The sequence below is a fragment of the Trichoplusia ni genome, chromosome 1, assembly GCF_003590095.1.
Source record: "Trichoplusia ni isolate ovarian cell line Hi5 chromosome 1, tn1, whole genome shotgun sequence".
Classification (NCBI taxonomy): domain Eukaryota; kingdom Metazoa; phylum Arthropoda; class Insecta; order Lepidoptera; family Noctuidae; genus Trichoplusia; species Trichoplusia ni.
Genome location: NC_039478.1, coordinates 10806353 through 10830964, shown reverse-complemented (window position 1 = coordinate 10830964; position 24612 = coordinate 10806353). Strand labels below are relative to the sequence as shown.

The 24612-nt window shown below is 35.1% G+C and overlaps 1 protein-coding gene across 5 annotated transcripts in view; it reads right to left on the bottom strand.

Moving 5' to 3' along the window:
- Nucleotides 1–24612, bottom strand: part of LOC113494283 (RILP-like protein homolog) — a 48033-nt gene that overhangs the window by 12914 nt on the left and 10507 nt on the right. For all 5 annotated transcript variants that reach the window (XM_026872562.1, XM_026872568.1, XM_026872577.1 and 2 more), the window contains exons 2-4: nucleotides 17668–17785; nucleotides 13290–13429; nucleotides 160–234 (exon numbers count right to left, since the gene is read on the bottom strand). In XM_026872562.1, the coding sequence (XP_026728363.1) occupies nucleotides 160–234; nucleotides 13290–13429; nucleotides 17668–17785 (333 nt within the window). The remainder of the gene's footprint in view (nucleotides 1–159; nucleotides 235–13289; nucleotides 13430–17667; nucleotides 17786–24612) is intronic.

The following is a 24612-nucleotide window of genomic DNA, read 5'->3' as shown; positions in this document are numbered from 1 at the left end:
AGCTAGGTATTTTTTGTTCTGAAGATAACCCCTCTTAAAACCTTCACCGCCCACAAGGGGCGCTATCCCACGCATACCTCTGCCATAACTGCTGTGTCATTCTTTGAGAGGTGATGGCAGGTTCCAAGATGGCAAACATATAACTGAATATAGACTAACCTGATTCTGTATCTGCTTATGTTTCCGCCGAAGATCCCGGCTGACCTGCGCCAACTTCTCCACTTGATTCGTCAACTGCAAAGTGTCCAAAATTGCCATTTTAATACACGAACGGAACTCTTTAAAACGTGCGTTTATTTATTCAAAATATTTATTAAATTTCGTGTAACACGTGATGATTTGTAAAGTGTACGTATATGTTTGTAGATCTATTTGACGTAAAGGTGGTGATAAGTAGGTTGATAAGAATGTTTGGACATGAACAATTGATTTCTTGATATCTTATCACCATTGTGAGGATTCGGGGGGCTTTATATTGTCGATCTACAAGGCTATTTATATCGTCAATAGATACTGGAATAATAATAATAACACTGATTTTCGTGGAAAGAGAAAACAATTGTGAAGACGTTGGAGTGTTAGAAAGAATTTCTATAGATATTCTTAAATTATATAAAGGCCACGAAAACAATATAAAGACTTATTAAAAAGACCATTTAAATTCAGAAAAAGAAAATTGTAATAACAAAGGCGGATCGAATTTATCAAAGAATCGGTCGTGACAAAAGCTTTCTTAAAAAAACAACCAGCTGACTAAAACAAACCCTTTGAAGGTTATCAAAGCAACTCGGTCTGCACGACCCCGCCCACGCCGCGCAAACCTCTGGAATGACGGAATAAATTAAGGGGTAATATTTAATGAGGAAATACAGTAGTGGAACATAACGGCGCGGAATTACGTGCAAAAGTTATTTTAAGCCCGGCAAGTAGTTGCTAACTAAACTAGAATTTGGGGCAGTTCAAAATTTGCCAACGCAAATTCAGCCACGGGTATGCTTCATTTTTTTATAGTTATTAAACTTTTGTTAACAGCTTCGTTCTTAGGTTGATAAGGAATGCCTCGGGCGTGATTCGCGACGGGTATGAAATGAAACCCTAAAATAGGAATATTTTATACAAGCTTTATAAAGGATAGTATTGTTGCTGTTTCCTTTTCTTAACCCAACAAGCGGCTTAGACTACAAGCTATAAAAAACCGTGATATTAATGCATGTCTCATGGTTGACTGGTATAGAATGCCTCAGGCAATAAGTGTGCATTCGTACATTTTTTGTGTGAGAAGTATTAAAAAAATAATATGTAGATATTATAATAACTGAAAATAAATAACGTCATATATAATCCCATTGGCATTTCTTTTCATGCTCATAAGCTCAACGCCATAGTGGGTATTTCAACTTTCGCAAAACATCGAACAAAAAATTTAAGTTAGGCTGAGCAAATCCCACAAGTATTCCCCTTCGAGGGAAAGCAACAAATTGGAGCGCGTTATTTACAACCCAGTAAGCTTAATAACATTTATATTTATAAAGGCGTAATTTATTACAAGACTGAAAAAGAAGATGGACAAAAAATATTGGCATATGTTGTTATTATCTTTTATCGAAGCCAAATAGTAAATGGTCAACAAAGTTAACATCACTTTAGTTCTTTTAATTTTACAAGCTTTAAAAAAAATAAAAATCCACACGTAGTCCTAAGGACTATGAACGATCGCTGGCTTAACCCAGCTCTTTCCACTGAACTTCATGCTAGGTACCACAAAACGTAAATACACCAAAAGTACTTATGCCATCAGACAGAAATGACCCCTTAGCTAAGCCCCATAAATGCAAATATAATTGCTGTCAACGTCCATGAATACAGGGCGTTAGATTAGACTAAGTATCCACTAATGTATTCCAAACAGGGTGAGGTGACACGGGGTTAAACCCGGTACATGACCAACGCCAAACGGGCTTGTAGCGAATTAGGAACGATGTTAGATCGAATTGCAGATAAGCATGTTCTGAATCCGGGATTAGTCGAACAGTTGGTACGTACTAGCAATCGTGTTCAAGAACGACGCGTAGTAAATGTCACCGTTATGTGATGTCTTTGTCATTATGAGGTGGAATTTAGAGACAAATGGACTTTTAGGATGTCACTTAGCGAAGTATCGTTCATGCAAGCGATTTTGAGCACTTAAGTTAAATCCGTCCCTTGTTGATGTTGGTCCGATCCGGCTGGAAATAATGGCCAGAACTAGTAGTAATGATACTATATCCAGCCCTATTTCGCTGTTTTGCCTTTGCACTAAGTCGAAGACCGAACCCCAAAGGGGCGTTCCTTACGCTACGCTAACGCAATCAGGTTTTTGTTTTTGCTTTTGCTCTAGACTTTTGAAGCCTCGCCAATAAGTCCGGCGAATCGGTCAAAGCCAACGCCCAGGTTAACTTCAGAGACCACGTCAAAAAGTCATGTGTATTCACCACATTGAAACATTGACATAAATTGAAACCCGATGCTATGAAGAGTATAACATATTATCGCAGTAGCTCTTCCTTACTTTATGCAACACGATCCGCTACGCTATACAATACGCTTCAAAAGCTTTCTGGATAAGTGATATACACCCACAACCTCACATCCAGAGCATACGTCTTCATTTCATCAGCTGACAAAAATATTTTCCTTTTAAGCGTCCAACATTAACCCCGAACGAAAATCTTGTTCTTTTTTGTAGAAAATTCCAAAGGATTTGCTACGACATTCATCATCGCTTATCACGAGCCTTGAAACGGCTGTGAGACGGAATTACTGTCAGTGTAGCGAGCTATCTCGCTTCCACTTTGCCAATAGTCATAAGAGCAGTACAGTACAAATATTTAATTAAAAATCAGTAAGTTAAGAGCGCCATCTTGCTTCCACAATAGCAGATTCCTAGATACAGACTTACAGACTACAAGAACAGTTTTCAAATTACAAACGTTTCAGTCCAGACGCTATATTCGCTTTGGCGGTGGCAAGCGGAGGCCAGCGGACGGTAATTTGGCCGTCTCCCCGTAATAATTAGGTTACACCCTGTAACTCCGCTCTGACAGTTATGAGAGCAGCAACATCGTTTTCCTTTTAAAATAAGATTGAATCTCGCTTGTGTGTGCGAGTTATGATGGTTGGGAATTTGAAACGTATTACACGTTTTGGAGCTTATTTTACGTAATAAAGGGTTTTTATTTGGTATTCAAGTCAGAGTGTAATAGAAAATTATAATTATATTTCCAGCTCATACGCGTCCAATTTGTTGGGCGATCTATATAGGGTTTTGTATGCCTATGACACTTATAACGTGGCATTTTTTGAGTTTTAAAAATTGAGGTGAAGCAACGGTTGGAACGCTCATAAATGTGATGGGAAACCATTATTTTCTTTGTTTATTTACTGAATTCTCAGTATCGCAAGTCCCTCTCCAATCTTCGAAAAACAGAAATATCATGCAACAATGTTTCTGCCCTCCGCGCAGCCTTTTAGGCGGATACCCGACAAGAAAAGAGCTTAATGGAGAAAATTTTCTTTTCAATTTGGAGGGTGGTTAAATGTTTTTAAAGCCACTTTATTTTTAGATTGTATTCATTTGGCGTGTACTAATTGCAAAAAAATGAGCAAAAGGTTTTCTCTTTTTACTGTTCAGTTCACTCCGAAATATAAAAATACAAGCCAAATATAAAGAAAATGATGGTATATGTCGGTAACTTTCTCATGTATAATATGTCTTCATCTTTGTCATATCGTATATTGCGTGACATAAATGAGACACATTTGTAGTCATTAAGTAAGAGACGTAGGTGTAAACAATTGTTGGTTAAGGTAATAAATAAATAATTAAGACACATATGTGAGAGACTCGTTTTATGCAATCATACTAATATTTTAAACGCATGAGTCGGTATGCTTTGATCTTTGTTCCTTTTTCACGCAAAACCACTGAGCGGATTTAGACGAAACTTGGTACGCAGAAGTTTATAATAAGGATTAACACAAGATATTTTTTACTCCGATATTATGTTACCGTGGCACCATATTCGCTAGTTCTCTATAAAAATATTAAAGCATGGAAAAAATACTCGAACCTCTTTTCGATCATACCTCAAAACCTCCACATCACCTTATTTAATATGGCTTGAATTTCGATATACATATCTAAAAGGAAAATCTATGTTTTCCTCGTAGGTACATTATGTCGAAGGTAAACATTAGAAACAGTAGTTGTAAAATAAAAGGCTATCGTTAGACGCAGACACAGTCGGTTGCTTAAACGAAATCTAATATGGATATCGTATGACTGTACTGGTAGCCAGAATGTTTAGTGAAACAAAATATTGTATTGACAGAAATACTTGTTTCTCTAAATTTTGTAGTTAAGAAAGAAATTGCGAGATTTTTTGTTAGCTTATATAGGGGTGTGGATTTGGTCAAATAAGCCTATGTCAATGTAGAACAGGTTTGCTGCTAAACATCTGGATGAACGATTCATATGAAAAAAAAGAGGAAGACGCCCAGAAGTGGGTGATTACTAATATCATGAACTTGGAAGTATGTATTTACAAAAAAAGAGGAGTCAAGACACAGGGATTTCACAAAAATAACATTGAAGATTAAAATTGAAGTAAATAAGTCTTCGTCTGTTCCTCTTGAATAATTAACATAGAAAGCTATAAACCAAAAAATATTGAAATATGCCTTGAGTGTATTTCGACTACCATTAGCTGATTATACGACATAAAAATATTATAAGACGTAAAACGAAAATCGATGGCTATCCACTTTGGTTAAAGACATATTATTATGAATAATGAAAAAATAACTGGCATTCGACATTTCCTAATCTATCCGATTGATTTTCAAAATTATACATCCCGTTCATAGAGGCTTTACTTTATAAAATGTTTTTCTTTCGCTTTGCTCAAAAAATATTAACGTTTTTTTTACATAACCTAAAACTTATGTTACATTGGAAAAGCCCTTAATTCTGCTAAGTACTAATACGTACACTCCCTGGAATCGAAGCCTAACTAGTTAATTTATTTCCGAGAGCAAATTACTCGTAAACCATATTAAATTCGGTCGGCACGCCCCACACGTAATAGCTTACACCAAATTAAAGGTTAACGATGTAGTTACTGTAGCTAGTTACTTAACCCGGCTAATAGAATTTAGTTTATATCCACTTTTACCTCTGCGCCTAATAAAACGCAATTCCTGAAAAAGGATAAAAAGTTGGAATAAAAATCTATAGAAATTACAATGCTTTTTCGTTCAAACGAAATTTCCAAAATATCGGCTTGTTACGAACTGAAAGAGGAAAATTTTTGTCTTTAGATTTTATGAACACTATAATTTTCAAATAGAAGAAAAGATAAACAGATATTTTAGAATATCACTTAGCCGTGCGAAGTGTCCTTTTTGCAATTAGCTTTTAAGTAGTTTGGGACGATTTTTTCTTGTTTCGAAATTAAATGACACACAGCATGGATAGTCGAGTGGTTGAATTTGACAAAGCAAAACCCACAGTGAGCGACCTGTGGCGAGTACGATTCCATAATGGGACAAGCGTTTGTGGGGTCCAGGAATGCTTGTTTTCATTCTGGATGTCAGTGATACCCCGCGACGCATAGATGGTATTCCTTAGTTCAGGAGTCGTATATTTTGAGGTATAGGTATGAAACCGTGTTTAAAAGTATGAAAAAGACATTCATATACATATTCAGCAATCATTTATAATGACTTGATACCAATATTTTAGTAACAGTTTCCTGTATGGTCAGAAATTCAGAATAAACATTTTTATATGGAGAGACAGTTAACACTGCACCATTTGGCGCGTTCCCAAATGACTTGAGTCATATTGAGTTACACCAAACTAGCTGAACGCATAGCTCAGTGAAGCAGCAAAAGCCTGCGCTGTAGGTCCTAGACAGTATAACTTTGTATTAGAAAAGGAAAAGGAACGAAATCTTCAAATGTGTAGGACTGTGACAGCAGTCTTTATAGTACGACTTTATAGCAATACTGATTAACTGATGTACTGATACTTAGATACATAAATACTTACAAACGTTCGCGTTTATAGTATTAGTAGGCTTTCCAATCAAATCTTCGTTTGGATGGCATGATTTAAAGTGCTTAAGAAACATTGTTTACATTTAAACATGTTCTTAACCGATTATCCATTGGTTATAAAATATTCGTTTCGTGTCTGTAACAATAATAGCAGAAAGCCAAGGACTCAGCCTTAATGTGTGCGTTATGAAGACGCATTTTAAGTACATATTCAATAAATGCGTTATTCATCATTAAGTATCTTCGTAGCTTCTTATTCAAATTAGATTTTCTTAATGACTCAATTACTAAGGAATTTAATCCTTGTATTGCGGGGAGTTCAACAAACTTTAAAGTCACATGTATTCGCGATAATACGAATGCTTGTCCCACGCGAGGATTGACTCGCGGCACAGCGCGGCCTAGGTTTGGTGCCATGTACCAGTAGACTATCAATGCAGTCAAAAGTGTATCTGTAATTGTATAATACGAGACGAAACAGCAACTCTTAAACTGAACTATCCTACAGTGAAGATTGTACATCCAAGAGAGCATACTTAATGCGAACATTGACTTCGTTCTACCACAAATGCTGCCACATTCATAACAGAAGCAAAAGCAAAAATAACACTTCGAAAAATACAACCTTTTCGAGGAAAAACATCACCTGTAGCAACACTCCAGCCGGTCAAAGTTCATGCCATACAGCCCTAAATCATTCATGCATATAGGTCAGAGCACCTCGATGCACCGTCCTACAATCTGTATTTATGCAGCCCTTCATATTCAAGTACTGCATTAACCTATTTCCTCAGCTCGACCCTAAAACGATGCTGAAAGAGTTTATATACAAATCATTTTCATTTGAATATAGACTGTAAAGTTGAATAGTAAGTTTGATTTTCTTTTACAGGCTGATAGAGGTTATATACAAGTTTATTTCATTTGATAATAAACCTTAAAGTCGAGAAGTAAGTTTGAATTTTAGTTTTACTTTTATATCGGGATTTGTAAAGAGTTAACGAGTTCTAGATATGAGATGTTGTGTTTTGTTTATTGCGGAAAATGTCGAGAGGCTTCAAGAGAACTTACTTCTTAAGTGGATGAGATAAATTTAATCCAATTGATAAATATGCATATTTGTTAATCAGGACAGTTTTATCGTAGTATGCGGCTATCATATCTCTATTATATTGCAGAATTATATAACATTGATAATGTAAATAGAATCTATCAGTAAACCATTGAGTTCCACTGAGGGGCAAGTTCCCCAAAATTCTTCCGTCATCCTCTATCCTGAGCCACTTAGAACCAGCCCACGCCGACTGAATACATTTTCAAAAATATATTACTGCAATATTACTGTGAACAGATTGCAAATACCCCCCATAGTTTGCAAATTAACGCAATCAAACAAACCATTTGCATTATCCATAACATTACGTAAATATTAAAACATCTGGCCCACATATAAAATATGACCGATTAACAAAATTATCAGTAATATAATGATTTATTATATTCACGGCGTTTAAGTAATACAATTGAGTAATTTCACGTATTACGTAATGAACTGATTGTTTTATTGCTGTTATCAGATTTGATAATGATAAATGAATATTACTTTGAAAGGCAGGGGTTAACAACCTTTGAGTCTGAACAGTCCCGTTACCAAAATTTGTTTATATAAATACATAGTATTTATATAAATTAAGTTTTGGACAAGGTAAAGAAGGGTTGTTGAAGAGAAATATTGCCCAGTTCTTGATAGTAGATGCAGATTTTTTTTAATATTTGTGTTTCTAAAGAACTTCCCGTGAAGCTCAGGCTGCAGATCCTGGTCTTGGATAATCTTGGTCTTGGAGTATCACAAACGCAAAGGATAGGCACAGTCCATAAATTATAATAAAAAAAGAAAAGAATTCTATATTTTAACAATGTATTGTATACACGTTGAAAAAAAATATCTGCCTAATCCTTTTCTTTCCAAATGTTCAGTAGATATTAATCATCTAATAAACAAAGTAATATCTACACATTAAAACATTACAAGAACATAAAAAAGTGTAATCATAAATTTAGGAGCCGCTTAAAAAACCTTAAAAACCACCTAACCTCATTTGTCTTCTAATTAACACTTTTAAGTAGCCAAAGTCTATAAAAGCCAGATTTATATACTTTAGACTTATTAAATACGATCCCTGCCTGCTGTTTTTCTTTTTATGTCTGAATGTCGTTTCATTAACTCCGATCAGAATGATCAAAATTATAAATGTTGGGCTATTTCGAATCATTAGCGGTCGACGTGCGGCATATTTTCTTTTCACCCACTTCCATTAATCGTATTCTAAATGAGTCTCACAGATAGACATATAACGATGCAGTTGTACCAGGGTTCCTCTTCCCCTTATGTAGCACAAAACAATAAAATATTGTACGCACATAAATCTAAATGACAACTTTATTCGAGTAGTTTTAGCATGTACACCAAACATTCATCCACAAAAACTTCAGAACAGATGCTTGTAGGTTTTAATATATGTTTTTGAATACCACCGGCTGTAGGCCTCGTGACCTTTGCATGTCATCTGACATTTTGAGCTTATTATGTAAGCTATCATGGAGAGGGCGGAATTTGCTTTACATACTATTAAACGTCTTTGACATTCTGTATACAGTGTGATGTGTTGATGAAACTGGATTTAATATGAATTAAATTGAGAATTAATTTACATTCTTTTGTGAGAGATGTCTAGACAAAAGGATAATATGTACACTGGCGCTAACGCTAATCAAATCGTTGCAATACCTTATATATTCAAGTTAATATAGTTTTGAGACATCCCCATGAATGACATTCCGTCATTCAAAATCGTGTAGCCGTGAAAATTTAATTTTTAATAGTCAGGATAGCCCCACTACTGAGACTACGCTGTCTGTTCGTCTGTCCTTCAGGCCGTATCACATGAACAGTGAAGGCAAGACAGTTTAAATTTACACAGATGGTGTATTTCTGCTTCCGCTATGACAACAAATACAAAGAAAAACGAGGTTAAGCAACAGCAATTTTGTCGGCCGGTAAAAAATAAATTTAGGGGTGATTTGTTTTTCTTCAGCCTATACGACCGAAGTCGTGAGTCTAACTCACACTAGCCCAGTTTTTTATTAAACTCGGAATCGGTCCGAAAACAGTCGGAATTACCTGATAAATATGCTTAAGGAAACTGCTGTATAAAGAAAGAATATAAATAAAATGAGAAAAAAAAATGTAATATCTGTACATTGGAATTTCATTATTATTAAATATTTTAAACGTAAATATAAAGAAAAACCTTTTATCGATTCATATTATGATCAACCTCTTAACTTCAATGAGGTTTTTCAATAAAATATCGATCTTGGTCTCAGTAATCACTTATGTTATTTGCTCTGGATAACATCAAACGATGCCGACAATATCAACTGACACCTCAATGCAAGGTCAAAGATAAGTGTATTGTTTGCAACACAAACATAAACAATGAAATGAACGCCATTTATGTGAACGATAATATAGTACAAAATTAGGACCTAACTTTTAAAAGGCCTTAAGAGGTCTTTAAGAGGGGCCTTATAACACAAACAAGTATGTTTTGTAAGCGTAAGCCTTCGTAAGCCTTTCTACGTGTTTGACTGAAACCGATCTGTGTTTAAGTAGAATTTTGATTAAAGTGTGGAGTTTGTAAAGTAAAGGATCGTATATCGTAGAAAAAAAAAACGAAGTGTAGAGTTATAGAGATAGAAACTTGATTCTACATGAGATGTGACAATTTTTTTCATTTTTGACAAAGCAAGCTATATGTTTGGTTTAGTCACCACGCCAAATCCCGGCCGTGCGCGACGTGTCATGGTTCCTCTCTGCCCTCTCATAAGACAAAATGTCTTGTGATCCACGAATGCTTGTTCAAAATCCGCGTGCGCCTCTTACTTGAATGTTAAATAATAATTTGATACAAACATTAAATTCCTTAATGCGCGATTCGTTTTCACAAAATAAAACACGTTCAATGGAAACCATACCCTGATAAAACTAACCTTGGCAGCACCCGCGTGGTCTTCTAAGTTATCTCTAGCTTGTCCTCAACAACGGAAGCGCATCGGATATGTATTGAAAATGTAAATTATATCATCGATAAGCTAATTAAGTCTAATGATATGTGTAGTCAAGGTCATCACTGGGAATCGCCTTCCAAAGAATATTCACTTTTCTTTACCATGAAAGAGGTACGCCAGATAAAAAGCAAGAACTTTAAATTCTTGATGCGTTCTTGAGTTCATAATTGTGTCTATTTTTGTACGGAGATTACCATCCTAAATGGATAGTGATAATCCAATAGGCAATCTCTCCATGTAAAATACTGGTATGGCTGACTGAATCTAGAAATAGAAACGACAAAAACTGGAAGAAACAAATCGAAGTGTCCGTAAAATCTTTCATTTAGAACTGCAAGTGAATGATCGATTGTGTCTTCGAATTTAATTGGCTGTAGCACACATAACACTGCTGATAGCATCTATCCTATATAATTATTTTCTTCCGTTTGATATCCGCTTAACGCCGACGACTTACGCAACAACATTTCCATTCAATTAACAATTACCATGAGTATTCAACGCGTCATTATGTAATGTTTGATTATATTAATAAATTAAAAGTTTGAAGCACCTGCTTAGAGGTAAGACTTGATGTGGAAATGTTAATTCAAGATTTGAACTGGCAAGCATGGAACTAAAATATTGAATGGCTGACTTTAAACGTATCATCATTATCATCGTCATCAGCCTATATTCGTCCAGTGCTGAACGTAGGAGTAAACCTAACATAAACGTATGCATTGAACAAAATATTATGCTAGTTTTTCTACTGAGATTCTTAAGATATGGATAGGGTAATGTTGCAATTGCAGCTTACATTACGTTCTCACTTTATACCCAGTAAAAGACAGACAAGAGTACACTTGTGGTCACAGCCTATTAGAATCTAACATGCCTGAGCCTCAGGTAAGAGAAAAAACATTGATAATTTTTTGCCGGGTACGGAAACGGAGATGGCATAAGGAGAGGCGAAAATTGTGTAAAATAAAATGACGCATCTGAAAGCTCCTTTTCGCAAGAGCATATCTAAGATCTTAAGATATGCCAAGCAAGCATTGTGTCAGCTCCGGAAAAATATTCAAAAGATTCTAATAAAAGAAAAGGGATTTTTAATAAAATTGAAGGCGTGCCGACGTCCAGAGTTATTGATTCAATCTCTTACAAATAAAATTATGACGGAGCGTCGCCGAGCGCCGGGAACATCAGTTAAGCTGAGCTGCCGAGCTAATAGCATTGTCAAATTAATTCGTTATTAAAATAATTAATTTGACAAAGCCCGCTTTAATCATAAAGCCTCTGAAATAGACTTATGAGTTAAACTCTAATAAGCAGGCAAATTCAGATAAAAACTTCGTCTCGATCGGAAAACGGTGCTTTTTCTGTTTTGTAGGGCATAAAAAATGACCGTTTTACACAAAGATAAAACGAAAATTATATAACAGTCTATCCATTGAATGAGCAATATCATTACAATTTTCATAACTTCGAATAGAAATAAACGCAAACCATGATCCAACAAGTTAATAAAGCCAGAATGGCACATCATACTGCTAATTTCCTCCCAGACACGTCTTTAGCATTCAAAACACTAAACCCAACGACGAAATACCCCGTCTTTTTGTTATCAGACACATAAAAGGCGAGCTTTAATAGCCGACTGACAAATCAGTCCGAAATTGAACCTTAACAGTATAGACTTAAGGGCGTCGTTGAGAAACAAGATAATGTTTACGACGCCTCGTTTTCAGTTTATGAGAAACGACACAATTTATGTCTTCGCTAACTCTGGCAGGTATGTCCATGAAGCTGGGATGCAAAATAGAAGAAATAAGTTTGAAAGTACTTTTATAGAGATTTAATAGCCGTTGTATTTATGGAAGCACTGTTATTGTCATAAATGCAACAATCTAAGAAATTGTTAGAAAATGCCACTTTTAGAATTACTGACCTGAAACACTAGCAAAAGAACTGTCGTTTTGGGCAACAGAGGCGGTCATTTCAAATTTTCAACCAAATGGAATCAATGGATAATTACTGTCAAAGTTGATAACCAATAGCTAAAATACTGTTTATTTAAAAGCTCTCCATGAGCCGCAGAAGGTTCGTAGGCATTTACTTACACCCAGTTCCTAAAGCAACTCATATAATTCTAGTAGTTTCACATCAGCCTTCAGATTCTACAGTTCACTTTACTGATGCCATTCATCCATTATAACCATATTTCAATCATTAATTCCCTTTCATGACTACGGCTTTACAATTCTGATTGCTATTGTCTAATACTATACGAAGCGGAATAATTGGCAGGTATCAAATTGATTTTGTATTAACATAGGTTTATAACATAAATGTATTGTGATAGAATTGATATTTCATGGAATCAAGGACTCTGGTCCAAGAAGGTTATGTTAATTCCTTTCTTAATAAATTTCTAGTTTTGTCCCTTCTTCCTCAAGAAGTCTTGAAATGTTAGATTCGCCTCCCTTCTCGCTTAATTCAGCTGAATGTAATATTTTACATGAAAACTTCACTGAAATTTTCTAAGACGCCTATAAAATTTTCTCACCAACCATTTCGTGCTCAAGCAATGAAAACAAACTTTCGAAAAACCTAAGAACTTGATCTCTTCTGTAAGCACTTCATCAAATATACACTTTGTAAGACGAAACTTACAAGAAAATAACTCTTTGTATAAGCAGAAGTTTGGCTACTATAACAAGTCTGCAAAGATTTACTTTTCCAAAAACTTCGCTGAAAACTGTCTTGTCTTTACAAGAACACATAAACAGTATGATTGGTCTTTGACACTTGAAACTGCGATACGAAAGTTTTAAACGAATTCCAAGTTTTGGGACATCTTTTTATTTTCCCTGGGATTTATGGGTATTTTTAGACTGAATAAATAAAACATCTTGTAGAATGGAGTTCACGGACGTCGGATAGCGACATCGCGTATTATGCGAAACAAGGGAACGGTAACGTCATAACAGCTATTGTAACATTTCTGACCAAAGGGCAGGGGAATGATGATGATGATGTGTTAAGTTTGTCATATATATGATAATGATATAACTCACGCTGTCAATCAGCTGTTGTTTCTCCTGCAGCTGCAGCTCCTGGTGACGTAATGTGGCGCGCTGCTTTTCCGCCGTGCTGCTGAGCCTGGACAGAACCTCCTGGTCGTGCTCCCGCGCCGGCGACGGTGGGGCACTCGAGCCTGTAGGGAATCGAAAATTTTATTATTAAGAGCAGTTTCAATACCATAAAGAAGAGTTTTCAAATACCGCCATCCGTAATAGTTTCAACTGGATTAAAAATCGAATTATTTCGTTAGAGAATACTTTGTAAAAACTGCCAGAAGATAAATACGCACTATTTTTTGTTAATTTTACAAATAAAATAGATCCTTTTTTCTACGAAGTTTTCACTACACAAAATGGTTTCTACTTTGCAATTGATGATCTCTTTTAATAACAACACCTCTTCCATCAAACAATAACATTAAATTTTTAATTACTGATAAGGATCGTAAAAAATCACGTAAGATTTAAGAAGAGAAAACGAAGCTAAGCCAGTATTGTCTAATTCTATTTATTTAGGCAGTATGCATCCAATGAATCATTCCAAATTTCCATAAACGTGACATGGCATGATATCATCTACGTAAATATTTATTACAAATGCAAAGATGAATTATGCGCATACATGCAAATCAGAAGAAAAGGCTTGCTCGTCATTGGAGACAACTTCTTAAATGCATGACAATCATTTGAATGTTTTTTCTATCATTTATTATCTTGAATAAGCCAGTTTTAGACCTTCATTCTGGTCAGAATTTGAAATCCTATGGTAGAATATAATTTAATAGTCTTTATTTGTATAAAAATGTATATGATATCAGCTGCTTTGCGATCACCGACCATATAAGATCAATAGGTAGTTCCAGCTTATCGTTTCTCAATCCAATGAATGCACTAAGCTATAAATAATAACCATAGAATAGTGAAACAATATCGACCATGCAAAAAACTGCGTACAAGTTGCAACATATCCGCAATCAGTCAAGATGCAACGTAACATATGGAGCATAATTAAAGCTAATCGTTTCGCGACAACGTAGAACGTCGTCACGAAGCCGTAAGTTATGACTCACGTATGTAATACTGAGTAAATGCATTCTCGTGATATTTCTTGTTACAATTTAGCTTCTTATACGACTATATAAAATGGGTGAAATATGTAGCGGCTTAGCACCAATCTCGTCCAGATAGAGCATGCCAAAATTCTAATAACATGTTGATCTTCGTGTAATTTTTACGCAAATATTATGAGCACTTTTGGCATTGAAAGTGTCGTACTAGGTAAAAGGAATCTCTTTGATAAAACTTTTTTAGAAGTTTGTAGAATTCTTAAATCACAGCCTGACGTAATGAAACGTAGAGAACCAAAAATCTATTAACCAAATAATATACGATCTTTATATCCTAGCGCTCTTAACTTAGGGATCATCCATAATTAGCTACAGACGTAAAACCCATAAATACCGAGTGAAAGGTGAGCCAATACGCAATAGACTGTTACAGAAGACAACGCAATTCTCACGTAAACTGTGATGACACACGCGGAACCCATCCAAGTAATGATACAGTTTGCTGCAATACACCATTGTTGCTTTATACCAGATAACATCAGAAACTAGAATAACTATTTAATTTCTAGTTATGTTCCAAAGAGGATACATAGGTAGAACGAGATAGCACTTATTGCAGAAATGGACTGTCGCGTTTCGTAAGTTTTATAGATTGTTTACATTACGATTGACATTATTGGGCCTTAAGCCCATGATTATGGGTGATCGAGCTGAAGAATCGAACTGAGCGGTAGCGACAAATGAAGCTTTATTTTTTTAATTCTGTATCTGAATCGTGGAATAAAAAGGATCGACTCCGTTCTCCGCCATCCACAATTTTAAGCAAAAATTTCTGAGTCTTTGCAAATAGTAAAAATAGAAAATGCTCAACTAAAATGAAACTTAGATACCCACACATAAAAGGAAAAAGGTGCAGAAACATCTCAAATGAGAATTTCTCCAACATTTCCAAGGAGATATTCTATTTCAGCATTTTATCCCGAACATTAGAATTCCGTAGGGAATCACAAGACGTCAAGAATGCGAGCAATCATTCTTTGTATTATACAAAAAGATTAGAATTTTGACAGAGTCTTTGTAATACGAGTTGCCTTAATACCTGCTCGAGTTTTAAGAGCTTATTTCAAGCGTAAAGGGAAAAGATGGCTGAAACATCCCTCTTATTTAAGAAAATATTTCAGACATTTTAAGGTAAGTGCTTTCATTCTATGTCTTCTGAAAATAGATTAGATAAGCTTAACTTGATCAAACATTGTCTATTCCATGAGTATTGTTAAGAATATGAATTATTAAATTAACGACTTTTTGTCGGGTCATAATCCCATAATGTTAACTTCATTAAATTTGCTTTAATATTTGATTACAATTTTTCTTTCGTTTCAAATAATAAGGTCAAGTTACTTTTTATATGGACTTCATTAATTAAAAGTTGATGATCCTGCTAGATTAATGTGTTTGTCACCTTTCAGATCCCATCAAGATCTTCAAGCATAATGACATCAGAAAAACGACATTTCGGTAACTGTAGTTCGAAAACCATTATTTTAGAAAAAAAGTATGATGAGTCATCACACGAACTTTACACTTAAGTTTCCAACAAAAACCTTCCGCTAATGACGTCACGGAAGGACGGAACAAAGTTATAACATGACATAATATAAGTTGAATAACACATTATACGCGTCAGTGCGGCTCGAAGTCACCACCGTTAAATACATAACTATTTATACCACCTCTAATACATTCACGAATTCATTTACATAAACAACACAATAGAAAGAAAAGAAAATATGTAACAGAGAATAAAGACATTGCATCTAGTTCACTTGTCGACGTAATAAACAACAAACTAGAAATACATTTTAATTTAATATTCAGGGACCATTGAATTATTGTACGGGTAAAAGATAGACATTAAAAAGTAAAGAACGAAGCATAATTTAATGAAGAAAAAGAAACTATTCCATTAAGATTTGTCGCGAAGCAAGAGGACTTCAAAACGCTGACAACAAACTTCTTAATGATTCAAAGCGCGAAGAAGCGTATATAAATTCTTTGGTCCCCGTGTACCACCCTGCGATACACCCCTTTCATTTTAAACGCTAAAGGCACTAAGTTTTAAGTGGTTCCGCGAATAAATGTTTGAATCTTTGAATAGACGAGAGTGCATGCATAACTGAATATTTCATGACCCAGTTAGTGCTGAGTAATTGAATGTTGTGCTAGGTTAACTCCCGATATTTAGTTTAAATTTGGATGTTCAGGTTTCCGAAAGCCGTACTTCGGTCAACATTTCTGCAAATTCAATAATTTCTGTAGGTAGGCTGACAGCAATACAGAAAAAAACGAAAATAGCAAAGTACACTTTGCTATTTTCGTTTCTCATCGTGTAATATTCTTATGACTCTTATCCCATGAGACGTCCCTAACATACCACTAGATTATCAAAACTTTGTCGTGTTACTTGGATATAGAACTGAAAGGATGTTGCGTTATCTAACTTTCACTTGAAGATATGAGATTCTAAACAACAAAAATATTTTCGAGGCTATCTGGGTTCATATTTGATAATTCTTTGTATAGCCCTTATCACTTATGTTCTCTTGAATTTTAGAACGCTAGTCCTGGACAGACTTGAAGATATTTTAGGTAAGACCACATTAGACTTTAGTACGATTACTGCCTGAAGAACTTATCTATATATCCTTTTTTATGTAACACCTAAATCTTCCTTCTTAACTTAATAACACACTATATATTCTAACTTCTTCGCAAAACAGTCAGTCTACAGGTCAATAAATCTGCGGTTCAATCAATGTAACTCAATCAACCTGCCAAGTTTGGACGTCCCTAGGGAAGCACTAGGCGGGCTTCCAATAAAATTACGTGGGTTGTACTGGAAATATTGCGGGCCGAGTTTTCTTTACTGACGCTGAGAACTTGAGGAAAACATGTTCATATAGATAAGGGTTTGATAGAAATATGTGTCATAAGGTTTCATTACTGGGAGTCTAGAAGCTTTACTTTAGTAAACCTTCTCATCTTTTTTTAGTCTTGTTGAGTTTTTTTTCTTTGCGTGTTTTGATTATTATATATATTAAAAAAAAACTAAACATGGTTACTTCTGCTGTAAGCTTGCTCTTTTAGTTTATTAATCAAAAAAGCTAGTTTCCTCCAATGCATGGCAAAGGCTTTTCTCCTATCATGATGAATCACAGATTATTTACTGCTAGGCGATGTTTAACAATGTATATTTGGTGTTCGACGATATCATTCTCCTTGAAATCAAAGTCACTGGTACTCACCATCTGCTGGCGCGTTGATGGTCCGCCGTAAGCGTTTGTTCTCGTCCTGAAGGCGAGCGACAGCGGTCACCAGCTCCGCTGATTCTGTCCGCCATTGCTCTTCGATCGCTTCTATTTCCTGCACAAATACATTGAATATGTCAATATAAAGATCAGAAGCATCAGTCTTCACTACTTTTAACGTTTTAATTGAGGTTCAAAATCATTGTTTTTTGCTATAATATTACGTGTGTCCGGTAATAATTGGTTATTTTACGTAGAAAATACTTTTTCCTGTTTGCAAGGTTTTGTAAATAGTGGAATTTCTATATTGGGTAATGTATCATCATCAAAAGATATTAGGGAATTATTATAAAAAAAAATACTTGAACAATTTATTACGAGACTAGATGGAAAACTATTTCCTCATAATAGTTTTTAATAAGACCTAGAGCATCCTACAGCGCTAAACAAATAAATTCCACTGAAGCTCGACTGGGTTGCCAGTGTAAAATAAACCAACTTTGCTTACAGCAAACATGGCAATACATGCGAAATGAAATTTTATTACCAGTTCATTCCACGTCCCTATAAAAATGTGCGAGATAGCATTTTACAGGATGACGTCACGTTTGTGGAAACAGTGATTATGCAAACGCATTTTCCCGGCCCATAAACCCTGCATTTCATGAATAGTATGATACGAGGGCTTTGTATTTCAGCACATAATTATTCAATCAATGTGTGCGGTAATTAAGGGGAGCAAACTGTTATTAGTTCGGGCATGCCCAAATAGTTTCGGATTAAAGTTGGGCTTAGAGTAATAACCAGTACGGTTATGCAGCACCGCAATCTTACGCCAAACTATGGCCCACTTACTGGGTTTTCCTAATCTCTAGTTAAAACTGTACTGCATGTCTCTAAATGCTCATATAATACCATTACTCTGCCTACATTTTGGGCTTAAGAGATTGAACTTAAAGTCTTCCATCGAGAGAAAGAAAAGACTGGACTTTTTCTTGTACCATAACTTTTAACAAACTCATAAATAATGTGTTGCGTTAAATTAATAATCCCAGCTATGCGAAAAACTCACCAAACACGCGAACGCAAAAAGAAAAACATTCTTAGATAATACATCATGGGCGTTCAACTAGTTTTTCCATCCTCACTAATTGGTTCCCAGTAGATCAATAAACATTTGTTCGTGATAAATACATTCAGTTTCACTGATGAGTATTAATTGAATGAAATAATCTCAATAGTCAATTAGCACATGAATATAGAACTGATACATATTGCATTAGTTTTTCTGTCTGTACATGCTATATGTTACATGTGTATCTGTGTAAATGATGATGAAGATACAATTATGAGAATATAGACATAATTTGTCACACAGCATAAATGGAATAAAATGAGAACCGGTTCAGTGCCCGACGGGCTAGCAAGACTGAGAGTTCCATACAAATGTGCTAAAGAAAAAAAAAGAAAAACAACCCCCAATGACCTCAATTTATTTTTCAATTTAACAACGATCTTCGTTTTGTGTACTTATTATTTTAGTGATAATAGATGAATATCATCCGTGAACATTTCAGCTGTCTAGCCATCACGGTTCTGGAATATAGCTGGGTGACGGACGGTCGGATGAACTGACACACATGGAGTGGACCCTCAGCCTTTTTTCGTAGCAATGATATCATACATTAAAAGAGACTAGACCATTTCGTGTTTCCTTAAATATACAGCGAGCGATAATTATGCTACTGTCTAAAATATTCAAGTTTCTCATTATTTTGTCAACATAATTATACGGAAAGCTTCACACGAAACCTAAATTGTTCAGGTGCTTTTCGAGCGAATTCAACTTTTATCAAGCATAAATAATGGCGTGACTGAAGTCTCGAACCAAAATTAACCGGAAACCAAAACAGCCTAAACGAAGTGACTCACGAAACAAACGCTAGGATACGAATGAAATCCGATAGCAATCGGACGTTTTTCGACCAAAAAAAGGGTCTGAGAAAAGAAATAATTGAAGAAACTTTTTCGTCGTACATTTTTGATACACCCACATAACAAGAAAATAAATTGTACTGTGTCGAAAGGGAGGACTGCATGTAATGGATAGTGACGTCATTTGGATTTGCAAGACTCGGGGGAAGGCCGGCTTTTCCATTTACCCTCTATTGCGTTCAGACGGCTGGGTATTTACGATGTATATTTTATTATCTTTATGTTTGGATAAATGTTTCGGAATGTGTGAACCAAGGGATCTGAGTTTAAGTGTGTTTGACACAGATGTGCTTACAGACATTAAAGATGACAACTACAATCTTTAGCAGGGTAAGGTTTTGCAAGAACATTCAACTTGAATGTTCCGGCATTTACCAGTACCGAGATATTTATTTCATTAAACTTATTATGTTTTAACAAGGAATTCGAGAAAATGTGCGTTATTTTTGCATCCTGGTCACTTAAAGAGGGAATATTGCCGTTATTCAAGCAATGTGTTGGATTAGTCTGCAGGTGTTGGTGCCTTACGTCTCCAACGGCTTAAAGAGCTTTCATTCAACAGAATAAAAAAATAAAATTTTAAATAAATCACTTCCTGCTTAAACTAAGTCCAAGAAACGAACTTTCTATCTTATTTAGACTTCATCTTCCATTTTGCCTTAACGGTCAGAGAAGTGCCCATCATAATAAAGTCGTTAGTTCGCAAGCTATACCGAGATCAGACAGTGCTATTCATAGCTCACCGCGACGGAGCGGATCAATCTAAATAAATTATCATACATGGACGATCACTGCAGGTTATGCGAGGTTAGGGATAAATGGTAGTCAAATAGTTTGGAACTTTTTACTACTATGGATAGAGAATATTTAGAAAGATAGAATATTTCATGCATTTGTCTAGATTATAGACAATTTGTTATACGAAAGAGCATTCTCAAGTCCACCAAGAACTGGTATTATATACTGAAAAAGCTTTTAATATTATAATTATAACTTTCGTGACACGGATTGGACGAGTTCATCATTAAGGACTTATGTTAGGTATTAAAGTATATTAGATTGATACGCGCAACTTGACCTTAATTTAACAAAACATTAAAAAAAATACAAACCCAGTTTCTAGAGAATGTCTAAACCATTTATATCTTCCATCACGTCTAATAGCCACAAGTAGGTTGCAAAAACCTCTTAAGTATAAGATATTGAAACACAAAATAGGCCTTAAATACAATTTCCGATCTATCTAGAGACCGTTACATCCCAAATCCTACTTTACATATTTTAAACACCTTATCACCGAACTAGTTCAATTCCGTCGCCAAAACCCTAAACTGACCCGCATGAAACCTAGTTTCTATTGAAAGTGGCTCTTGCTAATTTAACCAACAGTAAAATGTATTGCTTTAGGAACGGTATTCAAGGCCAGTACTGTTATTGTAGCATTTCCTTTTCAGACAATGGGCATACTTATACGTATACTCGTGACATTGACCGTTTAATTTATTTTTTTGAATTGTTACATGAACAATTGGTCAAGTTGTTATATGATCACTAACTGTTGACCGCGGGCCCTCTCTCTATAGATCGAAAATAATGGGATCATAAAATCGGGATAAAAAGAATCCTATGTGTTAATCCTACTAAACACACTATAAAATACATATCTGTGTACCAAGAGTCATCTAAAACCATTCAGTGATTTTTGCGTGAAAGAGGAACAAACATCCATACATCCATTTATACAAAATTTTGCGTATATATATTAGTAGGAAGTAGGATTAGTAGGATAATATTTATAAGTATTTTTTTTAAATCAGGACCGGCACATCTTAAGTAATATCGTCTTATTGGAGATGAGGAAGCGTGACAGTGCTATACAAATTGTAGAGCAACGTCTCTTATATTGTCGGCCACAAATGTTTCGTCATTTTTAATATTTATTATCAAATTTTACATCACTACTATTACTTGGTAACTGTAATAGAGGCACTTATTATAAATCTTGATAGTTTAATTTTATACAGTAGTTAAGTATAGAAAACTGTTTTTAGCGCAATACATTGCAATGATCTGCTCTCTTTAACAAGGACGGCGACATATTTAATTTATTTACCCAATTTTTTAAAGTTTAGTAATGTGAGAATGAATGAAAATAAAATAATTTCGTCAATAAAAGGTAAAAAAAGTATAAGACTTCCTATTCCTGAGGGACAGCTGTATGCTGTCACCAAGCTGTGTCTCGTAAACTGTGTTAGCCAGGCGTTTGATGAATAAATATTAATCTAGTTTAAGCAACAATTAGTAGACATAAATTTGACCGGTAACAATTTTCTTTTAAAGAAAATTTCATTAGCCTATTTTGAATGGAAACGCAACCAGTGGCGTGTCGCTCGCATTCGCTCTTGACCAATTTTTACTTCATTTCTACATCAATTCATATCTCTTGAAACGGATACACATTAAGTTCTAAAGATGCATTGATCAATAGGCTTACTGTTCCCAATTGTATTTTACCAAATAACATCAACATTATAAATGTAACGTGAAGTTAACCTTATCTTAAAAGCTAAAGTTCATAGAGGTCATGTCATCGTCATGGCTTTTATAAAAAAAAACTGGTTTCTGCATATAAATAATGTCATCGAAGTATTCTTCCGCATAACTGACAGATGAATACGGAAGAGCTATTAGCGTGGTATCGGCTGTGTAAGTATAAAGTAAAATACGTGTTAAGACATTACTTCCGCAGTGGACACACTGTTTGAGAATGGAAGAAATTGTGTTACAAAATTAATAAAGAGTATTTATTTGTTGTAGACGAAGTGATTTATCAATAAATGTCTACGGTCAATACACTTGCTCTATTTGCCGCTATATTGTCAGATGAACACATCCAGAAAAACTGTATTTATTCTATAGCCTTTTAAAGTGTTTAAATGTTAGGAAATTGTTTATTAGGAGGTAGTTTATCTTGAGATTTGTCAACAGCCACGGATCGCCGGTTTCGATCCTCGCATACGACACGCATTTATGTAATCCAAGAATGCTTGTTCTGAGTCTGGGTGTCTTTGTGCAAGTGACTTGAATATCCGTGACACTCCCTGCGACATAAAGATTAAAATCCGCAGTGCGGGATTCGTTTCTTAGAAAGGAAAAAAGAATTACCGTCAAAAATTACAAATGAAAATGAGAATACTCATCAAAATATTATTTACCTACTTAAAAACCATTTAGGCTATATTTATATTCAACTACAAACTGAAAGCAATACATTAGTACCGCTTAATTTGTCACGATGAAAATATACTCCGAACCACCTCTAGCGTTCAATAACGAAATTCTCCTTACTTCACAAATAAATTCTAAAAGATATTCCCCTGTGAGCAAATAGCTGACATAACATAGAAACCGAGTGGATCAAATTAATCGCATTTCAGTTTCGCTCATCAATCATCTGCGACGGACGTACCAATAGATTTACTCCGTTATCCGTTTATTTATTGATCGTTTTAATTCGTTTAGTCTAGTTTGAAAAGGAGCGAATGGAGACTAATGGTGGAAATGATTGAAAGGAGAATTTATTATCAACCGGGATGTTATTTAGGCCGCCAGGTAGATGATGCTTTGACAGTACAAGTTAAGGTAGATTGGGTTCTGTCATCGGAAAATATCGGAGCAGCCTGTGATGTCACGCGGAATTTTGACAGACATAAATAAGTCAAAAATATTTTTTTTTACTTGAAGGATATTAATTGACGTCAAATTTAAAGTCCCTATTAGCTTGAATACCAATATATGAAATAGTTAGGACCAACCCAAAATAATTAAACAACTATCCGATAAAAGGAATGATCATCAATATTCATTATCTTTGAACGTTAAACTTTAATCACGCTCCAGACGAGTCAATCAGGTGTCAAATTAAATCTAGACTCTATAACGATGCGGCGAGAGAGCTAGCAAACAAGCAAAACAGTAGAAACCATTCAACCAAGGGTCCAGTGGCTAATCCCTGATCTAATTTAGGATGGATGCTCAAGATAGGTCACCTACAGATCAGCACGACTTAGTACAAGTTCTTTGGAGGGGAAATGGGGGAATTGCTCCACATGGGGAAAATAAGCATTTGAAGAAGAGGATGATTCAAGTTATCATATGTGTTCGAATATAAATATTTGCATACTCAGTACAAAAAATACGTGAGTATTATTGGTCGAGCAATCCCAATAAATACGAGTGAGTAAACCCTTGCATCATTTAACTATGAATCATCCACACAATAGTTACTATAAAAAGGACGTATTATTATTTTGTTTTAATATAGCATCTTGAGCAATCTCTGAAATTGTTTTTAGTCCCTCTCGTCTTTTTGTAAAAGCCTTTTTTTTCTATTAACTGAAACAGACAGTTACGACCTCTTGGATGCCATTTGTCCTTTTTTGCTGTCACCGTTGTCGTGGTCAAACGTGTTTTGTTTAATCCTTAAAGGTGGAATCCGAACCATGTCAAATAAACCCATTTAAATTATACAACAAGAAATTATCTGATAAGTGCTTTATCTGTAAACTTGGTAAATAGAAAATCGATTGAAATCAAAACTGAAGTCATAACTTTAAGATTTATGACATTACTTTTAATAGTCCATCCAAACATTAAAACAGTTGTAAACTTTAAAATAATAATAAATCATGGAATGCGTACCACAAATGAATAGTGATTAGAATTTATCATAGATAAGCGAGATAAACTTTGAAAACATGTCAATGTTGCTGATACTCAAATATTATCATATTTTATGAATATTTTGGCTGGTCATTGTTAGACCTTCTACTATAAGATCTTGAGCGACTGTCGCCTTTGTAGGAGCAAGACATCGCTACGTGTGTATAACCCCGTCTCGCTTCTCCAATGGCTTACGCTGTGCTTTAAGATACCAGTCTACAGGTA